Source organism: Hippocampus guttulatus, chromosome 16 (genome assembly GCF_054856545.1).
Source record: "Hippocampus guttulatus isolate MCC_2025c chromosome 16, RoL_Hgut_1.0, whole genome shotgun sequence".
In the NCBI taxonomy this organism is placed as follows: Eukaryota; Metazoa; Chordata; class Actinopteri; order Syngnathiformes; family Syngnathidae; genus Hippocampus; species Hippocampus guttulatus.
This window is the reverse complement of record NC_141276.1, coordinates 6,853,310-6,870,396: the sequence shown is the minus strand read 5'-3', so window position 1 is coordinate 6,870,396 and position 17,087 is coordinate 6,853,310. Positions and strand designations below refer to the sequence as shown.

Sequence of the window (17,087 nt, the reverse complement as noted above, 5' to 3'; positions counted from 1 at the left end):
ACCTTATTGAGGAACTCTGCACAGAAAACTCCAAAGGCGTATGCTGATGTGACGAACTTGTTTACAGCGTTACCTACGTCACCTGAAGTGTAAAAGGAACAACTTGACCTAAACGCCGCAGTCTGTGAAAGGGGAAAAAGTCAAGTGGACATCATAGGACTGTTTTCAATGACTTTTTCTTTCGTTTCTACAAACTTCTACAATGGCTCGTGCTCAAGGTAGTCCTCCCAAACACAAACTATCTTACAACGGTCACCTCAGCGAGTCCTGTTATTTACCTGCAACTTCAATTACCTTACCTTGCTCATTAAGCGACATGTTAGCTCGCTACATGTATACACAAGCTACCTGCACTGGAAAATGTGAGACAGCTCTCCCGTTTTGACAAATTACACCCACAGTAGTAACCTTTAACGTCATATCTTTATGACCGTTTTGGTCCAGATTGCGAATTAGTATACAGTATTTGATAAGCGGGTCGATGGGATTTGTACGTAAATCGGGACGCTGCATCCTGCAATAAAGGTGGCAAACAAACAAACAAAAACAACTGGTAAATGTACCGATTTAACTCCTTTTAATCAGGTAAAAGTACAAAAGTGTAGACTTCAAATGACCTTCAGTACAAAAGTCAAATGTGTTTGTACCTTAATACTTATCACCACTGCTTGGGACTTAAAACCAAAGACCCTCCCTGTAACTCTCTTGTTGGTCGACTTTCTTGTGATTTGTTATTTTTTTTGTTTGTTTTTCAAAGTGATTTGGCTCACTATTTGGAACCACCATTGCTACTTGCATCAACGTATGGCTGCTCTGCATGTTTGGAAGAGTTCAGCGTCAATATCTCGCAGGTCCTGACCTGCGAGACGTGTGGGGCTAGTGCACGTTATGTTGTTGTATATGGTGATGGTGCTGTCAGGCTCTTCACCCTCGGCGTGGGTCTCTACTCGTCGAGGCACCACACTCGGATTCCTCAAGATGTAGGTCCTCAGCGAAGTGGCGCCGCAGTCGCATTTCCAGCGGTTTCCCGACAACAGAAGCTTCTCCATGTTTTCGGAGAAATCCGGGACGAGGCTCGTCAAGGCGTTTGCTCGCAGGTCGAGGTAGCGCAGCCTCGGAAGGAGAAGCTTGGTGCCGTTGTGCGGAAATTGGCGGCATTCGTTGTTGGACAGCAGCAAGTACTCCAGATTCTGAAGACCGGAAAATGTGTGGCTTGTGAGAACGTCTAATTTGTTGAAACTCAAGTCCAATCCCAGTAAGCCCGCCAGGTTTGCAAAGCTCTGTCGTTCCACAGTGGAAATGTTGTTGTGCTGCAGGAAAAGTCTGCGTAGACTTGACAGCCCCGTGAATGCTTGACTCGTCACTTTTGTCAGACAGCCTTTGTCCAGATGAAGGCTGTGCAGCTTTGACAGACCTTTGAAAATCTGATTGGGTAGACTCTGGAAGCAGCTTCCCGACAGATTTATGACGGCCACATGTGAGAGTCCCGCGAAACTACCCGCTTGTGCCTCCTGAACTTGGTTGTGCTCCAGTTCGAGAACCTCCAGATGTCCAAGGCCTTCAAAAATCCTTTCGCCGAGGGCACGGATTTTGTTGTGGCTCAGACGCAGTTCCTCTAAGAACTGCAGATCACGGAACGTCCTGGGCCTAATTGTGGAGATTGAGTTGTTGGAAAGACGTAGCACGAGAAGATTGTGCAAGCCCAAGAAGGTGTCCTCATGGAGGGTGGTCAGTTTGTTGTTGTTGAGGTCCAGCCATCTGAGAGCTCTCATGCCTACAAAGGCCCTCGGCGCCACTGTGACAATTTGATTCCGTGCCAGATAAAGCTTCTGCAGTTTCACAAGCTTGACAAACACGTTTGCCTTGATGACTTTAAGGAAATTTCCCGTTAGATCCAATTCTTTGAGCTCACCGAGATTTTGGAAAAGCTGCGGCTGCAGGTAGGCGAGTCGGTTTCCCGCCAGGACCAGTTCTCTAAGACCCTGCAGGTCTTGGAAAATGTTCTCGGGCAAAACGACTATCGAGTTCCAGCCCATGTTTAGAAGCCACATCTGCGAGAGTCCGGAAAAGAGCCTCTCCTCGATGCGAGTGAGCTGGTTGTTGTGCAGACTGATGGAAGCGAGGTTCGGCGTGTTCTGGAAGACGGTACCTTGTAACATGCGCAAGCGATTACGCTCAAGGTGAATGTGAGCCAACGACCGAAGTCCTCGGAAAGCCTGAGCGTCCACGGTCTCCAGCTGGCCGCTCTGCAAATTCAAGAAGTGCAGATTGCCGAGATCATTGAAAGAGGCCGCCGGCAACGCGGTGAAAAGGTTGCCGTCCAGCCAGAGAGAGTGCGTCGCTCTCGGAATGTCCGTCGGGAGTTGGGTAAAGTTGCGGATGCTGCAGTACATGTTGAGTTCCAGGCTATACTCATCGTGCAGACAAGAGCATCCCTTGGAAGACGGAATCGCTTCTTCCGTCGTCGGGCTGGGTTCGGGCAACACCGCCGATGTTCCCAGCACCCATAATGAGAACAGCGCAAGGGTTTGCATCCCAGCTGTGGAATGATGGGATGGTTAAATTACAGCATGGGAAACCCGTCCTGAAAAGAGTCACAGAAATAAATGGCTTACCTTAAACCTGAAACGTCTCGCTTGTCGGAGCGCAGTGTGCGAGCAGCGGAAGGACACAACCTTGTGCAATCGTTTATGTACTGAATGACTGCAAAGGCATGCCCCGAACAATCTTTTTTTTTTTTTTTTTTAACCAAATGTGTTTGGTTAACCCAGTTCCTTCCCTAAACCCTTTCAAATCCACCACCTCTCCTAAAACCGAGCTGTCAATGTACTTCTAGTTGTATGTCATTGATATATAATACCATCTTTGTCCACCCAGTCGTGTGATGGCGGCTTTTGGCGCTTACTAAAGTGCTCTCGTTGAGTGCTGTCGAGTAGACGAGATCAGATAAACCTTGTGGCACTGGACTAACTCAAACGACGTTGTATACATTGTCCATTCTAACCCCCCCCCCCCCCCCCAAAAAAAACGCTTGTCATTGTGACATTAATTCATAATGTCAAGCATATTCTCTCCTTTTTTTTTTTCCTCATTTGCACAAGAGACTCGATCGCAATGGAGTTCCAGAGGGCCGTTTCCTAATCTGTGATCATAATGGCTAACTTTTTGTTTGCTCTTTTCCTCTGTATCTTGGCTTGTTTTAGACAGCCATGAACCGCTGATGCTCTTGAGGACAAGACAACCAAATTTAGATAACGCGCGTTGTGTGTCTGTGTGAGGCACATGAATGTCATTGATTGATTGATACCGTGAAGAGGATTTTGTCACATTGATGCAGGCGGTCATTCGTCAAAGTCGTCATTTGTGAAAAATCTGTGACACCGTGCTCATGTCACGTTTGCAGAATTTATTGGGGAAGTACTTTGGAAAATGGCGTTCTGAATGGAATCAAGTGCGAAACGTTTTGTTCAAATGGCTACTCAGTTCTTTGGAAGAGTTTCCATTGTAGCCTGAAAACCGGCTTGTGGACTGTTCGTTCTCTCTTTGTTTGTTTGGTATTTATGAGTTTAGGCTGTTATCCAAGTACATGGTGCTCAGAGCTAAATAACCTTTGAAACCTCCCAACGTTTCCCTTTTAGTGTGAAAATTAAGTGTACAACCAAGCGTTGACGGTACATGCCGTGGAATGGTTTTATTTATTTATTTTGTTTTGTGAATTAATCCACTCAAGCGCAATCGTGAAACCTCAGTCAGTTGTTCAATCTCATATCACAGCCACCACCGTCAAGCGTCGGCAAATTGGTGGACCACCATTTTCTTTATCTGTCACGGTTCACAGTTAACTGGAGTGTCCATAGCTTAGCAGATGTGCTCAGCGGCTTTTCACCCCGTGCAGGTGTGCTCACTGCTCTTATATGCGGTGCCGACTCAAAGCCTTTTGACAGCCAAACACGCCCGCGGACCTTCCCAGGGGCTAATAATAGGTACCGAAACTCGCTTTTATCTCAAGATGGCGGGGGCGACATCTCGGAGGAGCTGCAAATCAGCCACGCTTCATTCATTGATTGTGACCTGTGTGACGAGATCCAATTGTACCAAACGAACCGCTGACGCCTCCTCTTTAGGCCATCGGTGGTGGCTAACGTGTCGCGGTTTGCTAGCATAGCTGCCCTTCTGTGCCACGACGATGAGTTGTCGGTTCACGATGGTGCCCATATCACGTCTCCAAGTTGGCGCAACGTCGTCAAAAATACTTTGTCATGAGGCACATTGAGATACCGCAGTGGTTAATGTTTTAATTTATACAGTATGTACTGCCTCGGCTCGAACTGACTAGTCGAGGCTCCTTATCGGCATCGACATTTAAATGCTTGAAGTGGACGACTCGTTCAACACGTGTTTTTTGACATCGAGTCTTCCAGTCGATTAATTCACAGAAGATTGATCGACTCGTCCATCTTCCGCCGTCGCCGAATTATAACGAAATGTCCAGCAGACAGACAGTCCTTAGATTTCTCCGTGGGTCCGAGCGTAGAAAAAGAAGCCGGTGGTGGATGAGAATAGCGGTTAGCCTTGTTTTCCTCGTGTCTCCTCTTCAGCAGTCGTATGTATTTCTTTTTTTTTTTTAATGCAGAGAAATTTTGTTTGTAAATTTCAGAGATCATTTTGAAGCGAAACTCACTGGAACCAAGGCTGGTCGTTTTTAATCCGCAGCCTTTGAAGTCCACGTAAGTGAGTGGAAACTTCACATCAAGATGTTGGGGTCAGAGTTGTGCATTATTGTTGTTAAATTCTAGTACTGTATTGGTACTGTTTGTCCTTGAAATGGAAAATGTGTTTGCCTTGTGGTCAAACGAGCCCAAAGCGTCCATTGTACACGTTGCTGAGCACTTTTTCTCTTTATAACCCACTCCCTGATTTCCAGAACAAAGTAACGAGTGATGCAAGGCTAACTACATCCGTGGCATGCTCCATCAACCGTAATTTTGTATTGAGGCATTTTATGATCGATGATCTAAGACAGATGTTTTTTTTTTTTTTTTTGAATGGGTGGTCCAACGTGTAATTCGCCAGCATCGCAACTAGGTAGCGCAACTATACAATTTGTGCCTTTCCTGCACTAGTCATGCTACATTCCTATGACCATACCTGTCTAGTTACCTCTAACGGTTGACTGTATTTCTTGTGTTGGATTTCCTACGACTACACGGGTGTATTTCATATTGACACCAGTCTCGAAATGACCCATTTGTGACAAGTTGGTCACACGTAAACCGGTAAGCAAGTGAGGTAAAAGTGTGTCATTGGAATGGGATGAGAATTTTATGATGAGTGTTAACAGTCAGTTGCCCAGGGCTCCTGTTCCACATTGAGGGTAGTGGAGTGAATAAATATAGACAGAAGTGTAGGTCAATAAAAAGGAGGAGGGGAAAAAAAAAACTAATGGTGCCTTTGGGATGTTTGAAATATTTCTTTAGTTCAATTTTATGGACAAGGATTAAAGCGCTGTATTTCAGCAAGGTTTCTGATATTCTTTGGGTTAAGGAATTAAAACCACTTCACATCCACTTTGCTTTCATTTAAAAAAAAATCTAACTATTCAATTGATTGTTTGCCAATATAAGCCATTGTGTGTCCTCGGAGGCTATACCGATGTACCTTAACACTATTTTATCGAAATAATCCAATCACAGATATTTTCAGGATCTTGAGTTGTTGTCTGACTCGTTCACCCCATCACAAAGGTGTCAAGACGATATAACAACAGCATAAAACTAAGAATAGTTGGGATTATTTTCGGCTTGACATCCTGGCAAGATTCTCAGTCTGCTTCTCAACATATGAGCACAAACACAGCCACTCACTGTTTCAGGATTCCTTTCTCCCATCTTCCCAGACATCTTGACTTTCCCTCAGTCTACCCTTGAACTCGGCAGTTGGAATACCCAGCGGACGGCTAACGTTTCGTCGCGTCTGCCGCGGAGGCTCCACTCACAACTCCCCACAAACATAGCGACTGGAGAACGTGAACAATAAATACCACGTGAGCAATGTTTTTTGTTTTTGTATAACTCAAGCAATCGAGCGTAAGTCAATAAATATTATTTTTAATGGGAGGGGAGAATCTCCCGTTCGTGAAGTTTTGTCTTCACTTCTTTCAACAGCAAATGATTTGAGTCGCAGGGAATTGTATTATGTTTCGCCGTCTGGAACACTGGTGTCAAACTTGAGGCCCGAGGGCCAGATCTGGCCGGTCATATCATTTGGTGTGGCCCACGAGAGCAAATAAATCATGTCAACTTTTCCATGGTTTTACAAAATTCACTCTCAGGGAAAGCGTTAACTACAATGTGGCCCGCGACAAAAATGAGTTTGACACCCGTGGTCTCGAACAATCGAATAAAGAACAACATTGTAATCGGCTTCAAGACACCGCACAGACACATGGCAGTCTGCTATTAAAAAATATATTTTAATAGCAAAATGAACAAAAGCGTGACATTTTTGTACTGCTGCAACACAGTGAAACACAAACTCACAATATCAAACAATGTGGGGGTGGGAGATTAAAAATACATTCCCTGTTTTTGCAATCCACCGTAATTTCCAAACCTTTGGACTGTCTTTCCGTTTTACGTGCTGCTGTCATATTTGGTCCTTCATCCATCCATCCATTTTCCGAACCGCTTGATCCTCACTAGGGTCGCGGGGGGTGCTGGAGCCTATCCCAGCCGTCTCCGGGCAGTAGGCGGGGGACACCCTGAATCAGTTGCCAGCCAATCGCAGGGCACACAGAGACAAACAACCATCCACGCCCACACTCACACCTAGGGACAATTTAGAGCATCTAATCAGCCTGCCATGCATGTTTTTGGAATGTGGGAGGAAACCGGAGCACCCGGAGAAAACCCACGCAGGCCCGGGGAGAACATGCAAACTCCACACAGGGAGGCCGGAGCTGGAATCGAACCCGGTACCTCTGCACTGTGAAGCCGACGTGCTAACCACTGGACTACCGGGCCGCCCTTATATTTGGTCCTTGTTATTCTAAATTCGTCAACTCCACACCTGTTAAATTATTGAATTTATGACACCCTTTGAATTAAAATGATTTCAAATAGTCCTCCAAACTGACGTTTTGCTCGATGACTGACCTCAAAAGCTTGTTTTGGTTATTTCCCCAGTACATACCATCAAAAATTAACTGGTCACTAAAATAATAGCCGTATTAAAAGGCATTTTCCTTATTATTGGAGAACGTGTGATATCAATCTTTGTACTGCAAAAAAAAGCACTCATTAGAGCAACCGGTTACAAATAGGGTGCATGGAATAGGTATAATGTACATTTCTGAAAAACAGCAAAAAGTTTGACGATGTAGTTCTTCATAAAAACAGCAATCTTTTTGTCTGAGTAAAAAGGTATAGCATAACACAGCGTGCTCACAACATTCAATAGCATTGACTAGTTGAAAGTAAAAATATGACCCCAGCTTTGAATCAAGAGAACACACTGAATTTGGATCATTTCACTCGTGTAAATGACACAAAAGTTTTAGAGAATGTATAGATGCTTACTTGTGACGCAATATACATAACAGTCTGTGTCATTTCTGTCCTTTTTGTTTTTGCTCTTGGAATTTATGAATCTACATTTCAGTGGTGCCTCGAGAGTTATTAGTCTTAAATCTGTTTGTTTGTTTTTTTGTTTAGTTTTTTCGCTTTGACTTTCCGGCAAAAATGTGAGGTACGAGCACTGTATGGTGGCGGTCAACACAGTGTACTTTATAACTAGGCGGAAAGCTTCAATCTGTTTCATGACACACCCTTTACTTCAGGAAAGTCCATATGCCTCAAGTCTAACAATGCCAAGAGCATCAGTGTCGCGGTTTTATCACCCTTTCAGCAACAGATATTTGAAGACAAGCAGTGGAGCAAAACATGTAGAAAGATAATATAACAATACTTACAAGTGTCTAATGTATTATTTAACCTCTGCAAAGAACGACTAATCTTACTGAAATTTACTGAGGATTGATCGTCTCCATGTATCTCTGGATGTCTGTAGAAAACTACTGCCAGGCGGCCAAGGCATGCGCACCACGAGGAGCAGCACAATGTCCGTTGAATTGAAAAACGAATCATGTGGCAAAAACTGTTGAGGATGGACGATTCCGTGACGTGGACGTTGACGACTTTGAAGCCCAGCACGGAGATGCTTGGTAAGTGTGACCTGTCCACAATTTGCATACCGCTTCTAATCCGTGAGATCTGCCTCGTTTAAAAGCTCTTTAAAAAGAATGCGGTTTTGAGGATCACCAAATGATTTGCTCAGATCACGATTTGTATCCTAAAACGATAAATTGTTCAGCCCTAATCTCAGGGTACCACTGTAGTTTGGCCTAGGTGGAGGTCTATGTTGGCGTTGGAGGGTATTTTATTTATCTCGCATTTGTGATATGATGTTATTGTTGGATAACACTCATTTGAATTCAAACCTTTGTCGTGAACGCTGTCCATGCCGTCCACACAGCTGTATGTTGTTGAACAGTCCACAGTCGTATTTTACACAAGCACTTTCTGCACTTGACGTTTCTTCACTTCATACTGTCACTTCCGTCTTGCTGTTGGTGACCAAATAGGGCTGCGGGGGCAGGAAGCGAACGTTCTGAAGTTCCCTCCCCGTGATGCAGAAATTGGTCGGGTCATAGCACTGCCTCAGCCCCAGCACGTCTTTGCTCTCCCAAGGTCTCGGCGTGGCCGGGCTGGAAAAAGAGCCAAAGGACAGCGACTGGGAGCTGTGGCTTCGCGGGTTCTTGTGCTTGCGTACGCTCTGCATGCTTGACATCTGTCTGGGCGGGCTGTACGGGTTGCTGGGCTCCGCGTCCACATGCTCCATTGGAAGGCTGCCCTTCGTTGTTATTCCGCTCAGCACTTGGCGGCGGTTGGTGTAGAAGCCGTCGTTAGCTTTTTCTGCTGACAGAGAGAGAAAAGTGAGACAGATGAACTCAAGTGGTTCTCAAAAGCTCGGGTCCAGAGAGGTGGTGGGTGATGGAGTTCTGTGCCTCTGGCGGCGACGTAACTGAACCAGGACAAAAGTTTTAACCCGTTCAAGTCGATCACAAACCTATGCTCGCGCAGTCAAGTTAACATTACAGTAAATACAATCCCGTATTTTTCGTACTATAAGGCGCACCGAAAAGCATTAATTGTTCTCAAAAACCGACAGTGCGCCTTATAATCCAATGCCCCTTATATATGGATAAATATTCTGATTTCATGGATGGAGCATTTTAGTGCAATTTAACTAAAGCTACACCGTATTGTACTCCCTTTAGTGTAGCTCCATCTATTGGATGCAAAATGCAACCACAGCCACTATTGTAGCTTCTAATCTATTCGCCTTATAATGCGGTGCGCCCAATATATGAAAACCGTTTAAAAATAGGCCATTGATTGAAGGTGCGCCTTATACTCCGAAGCGCCTTATAGTGCGGAAAATACGGTATATGTATGAAAAACACCTCTGTGCCATACACAATTAGTCTGGTGACATGTGTGTTTACCTTCTTTGTCACTTAGATAAAAATTTAAGAAAATCAACTCTGATTTTCTGTGAGACAAATCAAGTTGTCTGTGGTTGAGGGACCGAGATTTGCATGCGGCAGATGATAACCGCCTGTCGATGTGCGTCTATGCGGCTTCGCCCCAAGGAGAAACAGGCAGACACTTTTTAGAAAGCAACCATCAGGTTCAACTGTCTCCTTGCGTGCACGTTTGTATAAAATTGTATCATTATTCCCGTAGTGCGCAGGATGTCAACAACAAAGACCGAGAACCCATCAGACCCCCGAAAGTCAGCTGCCGTGTGGCTTTATGACGCCATTAACGATTCGGGTGAGTACACAATTCATTATTAACACTATTTTTAACAGGAAATGGATTCCTTCGGGTGTCATTATTTCCTTTTGTTTCAAAATCCATAATTGTTTTGGATTGTATTCGAGGTTCCACTGTGCATCCTTAACAACAACAACTACGTCCGCACGTTGTCCAGGTGTCGGGCTTGGCACTGTACTTGGGTGGCTGTGTTGTATCCACTCGCCACGAGTCATTTGCGTTTTGGGTTCTCTTGATTGCCTCCTGTCCTCGAGCTCATTAGCTAAGATCTGCTCTATTTTTGAGCACCCCTAATTATCTGTTTGCTCGACGCGCACTTCCGCGGAGTCGGAGGAGCTTCAGCTGCGTAGTCCAAAACGCTCCCCCCAGAGAGAGCGTTCAAAAAGGCATGCTGTTGCGCTTCAGGATGTGGATCGATATTGACGTCTGCTTTCCGACCTGTTTTTTAACATCCTTTTTTTTTTTTTTTTGCGCCACCTTGGAAAGCGCTTGTATTTTCAGTCCGCTTGAAGGTTTTGGCGGCTCTCTCACGTCGAGACAATTGCGTCTTGTTCCAAATGCCGACTTATGCCGGATCAGTTCCAAAATGGTCACTTGAGACGATCAACAAACACATCCTATAAATACCCTCTGCTTCCTCTCCCTCCGGACCTTGACAGCCTATTGATTAAATGTGAGGGAAGGAAGGTTTCTAGATATTTGGAGCAACTAGAAAAACTGCCCGTAACTCATTCAGTACCAGCCAATTCTAGACCAAGTCTGAAAAGACGTTTAAAAACGTCTTTGGGAGTGAATGAGTTTTAAAGAAAAAAAATCCTGATCGTTCTGTTAATTGATTCATTGTACATTCAAGTTTTGTTTGCATTCTTACCGACAGCCTTGAGGGTGGAGTACTTGTTGAGGTCCTTGACCAACGTCTGCGGCTCGTAGGGGCTGCTGATCGAAGCCAACAGTGCATATGGCTCGGTGAGCAGAGGCGAGGCAGGCGTGGCGTTGTTCATCTGGGGGCTGTCTGAAAAAGTGAACACTGGGATGGGCAAAATAGTAGCAACTGCAGATAAGCATATCGCCATCGACTGACCCTGCACAGCAACCTTGTTGCCGGAAAAGAAGAAGAAGAAAGAGTCGTAGAGGAAGACATAGAAGAAAGCTCGGCTACTTCTTAACTATTGTGTAAACTTTTCCTAATCATTTATATTGCGATGAAGACATCGGGCTCAGGAGTGCGAATGTTTAAGATCTGGGTATAGTTTGTGCGCTATACAGCGACGGGCCCTTTCGCGGGTGCAGCTGGAGTATTGTGGCTGCTTTCCCAATCCTACGCACGGCTTCTGTGTAATTAATGGCTGTGCAGCCAATGGACTGTCTCCCCCCCCCCCCCCCCCCCGCCCCCCTCCCTGTCGTGGCCCTGCCATGACACCAACAGATGCTTAGAAAGTCGCAGGAAAGTAAATCCCCATAGTTTTCAAAATAAGCGCTAAATTCAGATGTGAGATGATCAATCCTGATTTGATAAACCGTTCGTTGTCATCGACTCATGAGCGGAATCAATCAAGCCTGCATCGCGACTGTTTTCAAGATTAAGATCCAATCCCATTGTTCGAGATTGAGCAATTTGATTCGGCCGTTCGTGGCTGTAGGATTCCTGTGGAAAAACAGATCATTAATCCAGAATGAGGTTAATGAGGCTCTTATTCCCCACTGGTCAGCAAGAGACTGTGCTAATTAATGCGGAAAGAGTCTCTCATCGCCGACACCGTCTCGCCTTATGATGCAGACGATGGGTTTGATGACCGGTTTTGACTTCAACACATCTAAGCGCTCCAAAACAGGATTCAGACCGCACCTTCCCAAACAAAATACAACTCCCATGATCGTTTACAATCACCGAAGGTTCACTTCCAGTTTTTCCTTACCACTGACCAATCACACCAGTGAGACCAGAATGAATGAATGAATGAATGAATGGATCTTTATTGTCATCGCACATGCACAAAAGTACACAACAACAACATTGACTTCAACAGGTAATGGGGAAAAAAAACTCAGCACATATAGGCACATTACAAAAAAAAAAAAAAAAAAAAAGACGTACACATTTATAACAGACCTCAAGACACATGTGGGAGACGGTGGTTGTTGGGGTGGTGACCAAACCAGTCACTGCGCCGTCGCGGGCTGAACCAACTTTGCTTTGTCAGACAAATCCTTTCCACTTGTTGACCTGCTTTACTTTCATACAATTAAAGCCTAAGTGGGCCAAAGTCATTTTCTGTATTCTGCCATGCGCATGACTCGACTTCAAACTTGTCTTCTAAAACTTTGATCACATACCGATTTTAAACATCCGTTTTACATTTGAGCCACACCGCACATGACAAAGGAAAAAATGGGCAAGTGCACACCACACGCAACGATTTCTTCACTGACAATTGTGAGTCTCTATCGTGGACCTGAAGTCTGACTAAATTCCTTGACTGTCAGGGTTTCGACCTGACAGAGCTGAACATAGCGTGGTGAAAAATGTGTTCTTTTTGCGTCGAAGCAACTGCCAATGGATGAATAAATGAACGACAAGGGCTTTCGTAAACATGTGACACATGTTTTTCTATTCCCAGAATGCTGAACTGCACGTCTAGTTGTTTGTCTTCTTTTAACGCGTTGACAGAGTACCGTCAGAGTTGCGGCTCTCATGTCAAAAAGTAGGCCGCTGTTGCCTCGTGAGGTTCGAGACGCTTGTTGTCGCTGATAGACGCGTCCATGGGACTCGTAAAACGTTTGACACAAGTATTTATTTTGTTTTCTCAGGTGAGTTAGAGTTACAAGGTCCCAACTATTTTCGGGCAACGTCATCTGAGGCCTGTTAAGTGTGACGCTAACAGATATGGAGGCTGAGCTACAAACTGGCCGCAACCAGAATTGCGTCTGCCAAACGCGCCTCATAGTCCCGATGACAAAACTCCTTTCAGCTCTGAATTGTTGCACGTCTGAGTCATTTTAGCGCACTGTGACAATTTTTCGTGGTTTAGACACGACCATACACCAGATGGGCATTAAATTGCCACACATGCAGGACAACGTAAATTGAGAAAAACCAGATTTTTATTGCGTTAGCTAACTTCCCCGACACGATTGATTGCTGCTTTTATCCGATGGCTGCCGGCGAGTTAATAGCGACTAAACTGCTAATATTTATGTGGGCAGGGTGTGCGAACTCTGCTCGCATTTTTGCTACTTGTTCAAATAATTCAACAGGTTTCTGCACAACTGTTGCTTAGCACGGCTGCAGTGGAAACCTGACAGATCCATGAGACAAAAATATCGCCTCACCCCACTGTCGTCATGGGAACAACTGCTGTTGTCAGTGTAATTAAGCTGCACTGCTCACCTTCAACAAAATGTTTACTGTGGTAAACATGTACTGAAAATCAGAACTGATTTCTAGCCTCTCCACTTCCTGATCAAAGCCAACAAAGTCCTGATTATCAACTGTCACGTATTTCATCCAAGGCAATTATTTTGTGGTGCGCGGTGTGCTCAGTCATCTTCACTCCCTGATCTGCTCAGAAAATAGTCCATGCTAACAACTGAAAAGGTTAAAGGTCTCGATATCATAAATTCTTATGTGTGGTCAGTGACAAGTTCGGCCAAGGCACACGTGATAGTGATGTGAAACGGAATTCCACTGATTATTCTACATCTGACTGTTACGTTGTCTCTTTCTTCTTCTTTGGATTTTCGGCAATCTAGATGCCCTGTGACACCATGCTGCCTCTCATAGGTCAGTCTTAGTACTGCAACAGACATCGGGTTTGAGGGAATACATTGGGAGTTATCGTTTTGTTTTTTGTTTTTTTATGGGATGGTGCAACCCTACACATATTGCTGGATTTTTTAAAATAATGGTGCAGTATTTTATGCAATGTCAAAACTATTTTACAAGTCCGATCAGGAAGAAGATGAATAAGTGCGTTGCTCCTGACACTTACGTAGACTGTTTATTGCGACTCTTGTCTGCATGTTCTCATAGTGCAGGCCCAGGCTTATCTCGTCCGGATGTTCTGAAGCGGGATGACGGGTCACATGCGCCAAAGCTCTGCAAAGACAAATACTGTACGTGTAATACAAATATCCAAACAGATTCGAAAGGATGCAAACGGAAATATGAAATGCTGTAGTTTAAAATTTTTTGTGTACTTTCCTGATATCATCTGGTCTTTTTCCTGAAATTGACTTTGCTTTTGCGATTGGTTTTGGTGAATCAACAGTTGGGGCTATAGCGCCACCTGTTGCTTTGGCATGCACTTCACAGTCTGGGAATGCGCTTTCATGTGGAGAAAAGTTTATTTCTTATGGTGGTGGAGATTGTGACCGGTAGAGTTGTAGTAGAGTCATGTGATGAAGGTTAAATCCTGCATTGTCAGGGAGTTAGTTGTGTTTCTGTGTCAAATTGAGTTAACGTGAAAATAAAGTGGATACACAAAGTCACGGCTACTAAGTGCACAAGTTTGGCAAAATATTTGGAGCAAATTAAGTGAGGATTTTAAAATTTTTATTGATGAAATCATGTACAACGTGTGCCTTTCTAGTTGGCTATTCGAAGTATTTGTTTTCAAACCTTTATTTAGGTGCAAATTTGAAGTCACAAGTCCCCAATACAGTTGAATTGAATTACGTCAAACTGTCTTATTAAAGTGGCTTGCAGTTTTAGTAAATATGCTCATGAGGAATTAATCCACTGCCTTATTTTTGCTCAACGTGCGACTATGCTCCTGAAATTGAATTATGATAATATGAGGATAGCAAAGTACTGCATAATTTTAGATGTTACAAAATGAAGATACATTGGCTTAGATTAGTTGGCCTTAGAGCGGCATCTGTTGCTTTGGCATGCAGTTGACAGCCTGTGAATGCATTTTTGGACAAGTTTTGATGCAGTAGCTCTAGAAATAAGCTGGATATCAAGTCATACTGTGGCATGTTTTCTTGGTTTGGCCGCTGCGTCTTCTCCAGCCCCAGCTTGGTGAAGATGCCAATCAGTGCCATGATGGCCACCAGCCCGCAGATGACATACACGATCATGTTGGTCTTGTCCTTGGCGGAATCCTGCGCCACATCCACCTTTGACGGCGGTCTGCCGGTCATCATCCACGGCGGCGTGTCGTAGTTCTTACAGGTGGTCTGGTCCAGCCGGGAGCTGCGGAAGGCGCAGCAGAACCTGAAGCCGCACGTGCCGCAACAGTACAGGTAGTTGCCCGTCTGGCACACAAAGGGCGGGTCCCACTGGCCCATCACGTCGTAGTAGCCGCGGCATTTGTCCTCCGTGTGCGGGCTCTCCGTTGCGCTGCTCGTCACGGACTCCGCCGACTCGTTGTATCCGCTCACCAGCACCAAGTCATCCGCCGGGCGCTCCCCCTGGCAGTCCGCGTGGCGCACGGCCGCTTTGGCGAGGACGTAAGCGAGCAGCAGCTCGGCGCCGCGCATCTTCGCTCACTTTGGTTTGTTTTGTTCCCCTCCACGCACGTGGACGCGTTCACATCCTCCGCCTGGAGAGACGTGCGTAAAAGTGTTGTGGATGCAACTTGCCATGCGCCAATCCAAAACACCGTGCGTGCATTGGTACTCCTCGATGCAATGCAGTCTATTAGTTCTGGTTCGGTTGTGACGAAGCAGGAATGGAGGAGGAGCGGTGATTTTCTCTTACTTTGGTTGCGCTGGAGGTCGTCAGCCTCCTTCAGGCTGCTTTTCTCCAGTACCGAGTGGCAGCAGACAATACAAGTTGGGTGAGGGAAGATGCACAGGAGAGAGGTGGAGCCTGTGTGTGTGTGTGTGTGTGTGTGTGTGTGTGTGTGTGTGTGTGTGTGTGTGTGTGTGTGTGTGTGTGTGTGTGTGTGTGTGTGCGCGCGTGTGCGTGGGTGTGTGTGTGAGTGTGTGAGAGAGAGATTTTTAACAAAATGCAAACAAAAACGTTTGCTTGATTAACTCATTCACTCCCAAAGACGTTTTTAAACGTCTTTTCAGACTGGGTCCAGAATTAGCTGGTATTGAATGAGTTAAAAGCAAAATTGTAGATGGAGCTTTCCATCCATTTTCCACCGCTTATCCGGGGTCGCTTTCTGTTGTGCAATTATTTTAGATCTTCCTCTTCAAGTTGATGTTTGTTTTAAGCAGAATGGTAGCCTAGTGGTGAGCACCCATGCCTCACAGTTGAGAGCTCACACGTTTGAATCTCGTTTCCCTCTTTTTTATGTTCGTCCATTAGTTGCTATTCTCTGCGTCTTCTCATTTGTCCTGAAGCACCAACATGAGTGTGAATGTCTGCTTGTCAATAAGTGCCATGTGATTGACTGACGGTCAGGCTTCAATGTCCCCCACTTCTTGTACAGCGACGTTAGAATTTTATTGTCCTTTAAAAATGCACCAGGCGTTTGATTGTCCCGTTCGTACTTGTGAATTTTACGTTCAAGGCGTGACATACTTACCAAATGGATCTCTGGCTGGAACGGATAAACAAATTCATTGTCAATGTCAAAAGATGATTTCAGATTATTTTGAGTAAAGGGCTTGGTTGGAGAACTAATTAAAAATTGATCTCATTTACATCTCAGAGTACATTTTCCATATATCTTCTTTAACTTTGGCTTCAACCTGCAGATGCCCTGATCCAAAAAGTCATTGTCATTTTCATTCTGTAACATTGGCCATTTCAGAGCTCCGTAGAGGGAAAGTGCACAGTGGAACGTCAGCGAGCAAACTACAACCATCATAATCATCTCATATTGTTGTTTACCGTTCCTGCCATTGAATAGACATCGTGTCACGTCTCACAACGGTGCCAGTGTGATCTTTCAGAACAAAAGCGGCTGACACTCATGCTTCTGCTAAAAAAGAAAGCAAGAAGAAAAGAAAAAAACTACTCAGCAGTTTATTTTTAGAGGAAGTTTTTTTTTTCTGATTGGAGAAAGGATGCTTGCCATCTGCCACTTGAGAAATCTCTTTTTTTTGTTTTTGCATTATTTGATGTTGAATCATCTTCGCGGTGGGAGGCTACTTTTATTTACAATTGGCCACCGGGGGACTTTTGGCTTGTTTCATCTCGTACATCTCCTATAAATAGTTCTCGTTCCCTGAAGGACTTTTTGATTTGCTTTCAAGTGCGAACAGCACGGCTTCAGTCAGGAGGACCAC

At 44.9% G+C, this 17,087-nt stretch overlaps 3 protein-coding genes across 5 annotated transcripts in view; 1 reads left to right on the top strand and 2 right to left on the bottom strand.

Annotated features, from left to right (window-relative positions):
• Positions 1-554: 554 nt before the first annotated feature.
• igfals (insulin-like growth factor binding protein, acid labile subunit) lies at positions 555-2,976 on the bottom strand. The gene is made up of 2 exons (XM_086133462.1): positions 2,616-2,976; positions 555-2,539 (listed from the first exon to the last, which is right to left on the bottom strand). Exon 2 carries the CDS (start codon positions 2,532-2,534, stop codon positions 798-800), a length of 1,737 nt encoding a protein of 578 aa, XP_085989588.1. The 5' UTR covers positions 2,535-2,539; positions 2,616-2,976; the 3' UTR covers positions 555-797.
• Positions 2,977-6,451: 3,475 nt separating this feature from the next.
• On the bottom strand, positions 6,452-15,644 carry shisa9b (shisa family member 9b). 2 transcript variants are annotated; one of them, XM_086133463.1, is made up of 4 exons: positions 14,872-15,644; positions 13,889-13,995; positions 10,771-10,911; positions 6,452-8,975 (listed from the first exon to the last, which is right to left on the bottom strand). In XM_086133463.1, the coding sequence occupies exons 1-4, from the start codon at positions 15,381-15,383 to the stop codon at positions 8,602-8,604; spliced, it is 1,134 nt and encodes a 377-aa protein (XP_085989589.1). In that variant the 5' UTR covers positions 15,384-15,644; the 3' UTR covers positions 6,452-8,601. The 2 variants fall into 2 exon arrangements, with proteins under 2 accessions (XP_085989589.1, XP_085989590.1); XM_086133464.1 differs by having other exon boundaries at positions 6,452-8,972.
• Positions 8,072-17,087, top strand: part of mrtfbb (myocardin related transcription factor Bb) — a 32,067-nt gene continuing 23,051 nt past the window's right edge. For both annotated transcript variants that reach the window (XM_086133460.1, XM_086133461.1), the window contains exons 1-2: positions 8,072-8,221; positions 9,807-9,896. The gene's annotated coding sequence lies outside the window, so the exon portion shown is untranslated. The remainder of the gene's footprint in view (positions 8,222-9,806; positions 9,897-17,087) is intronic.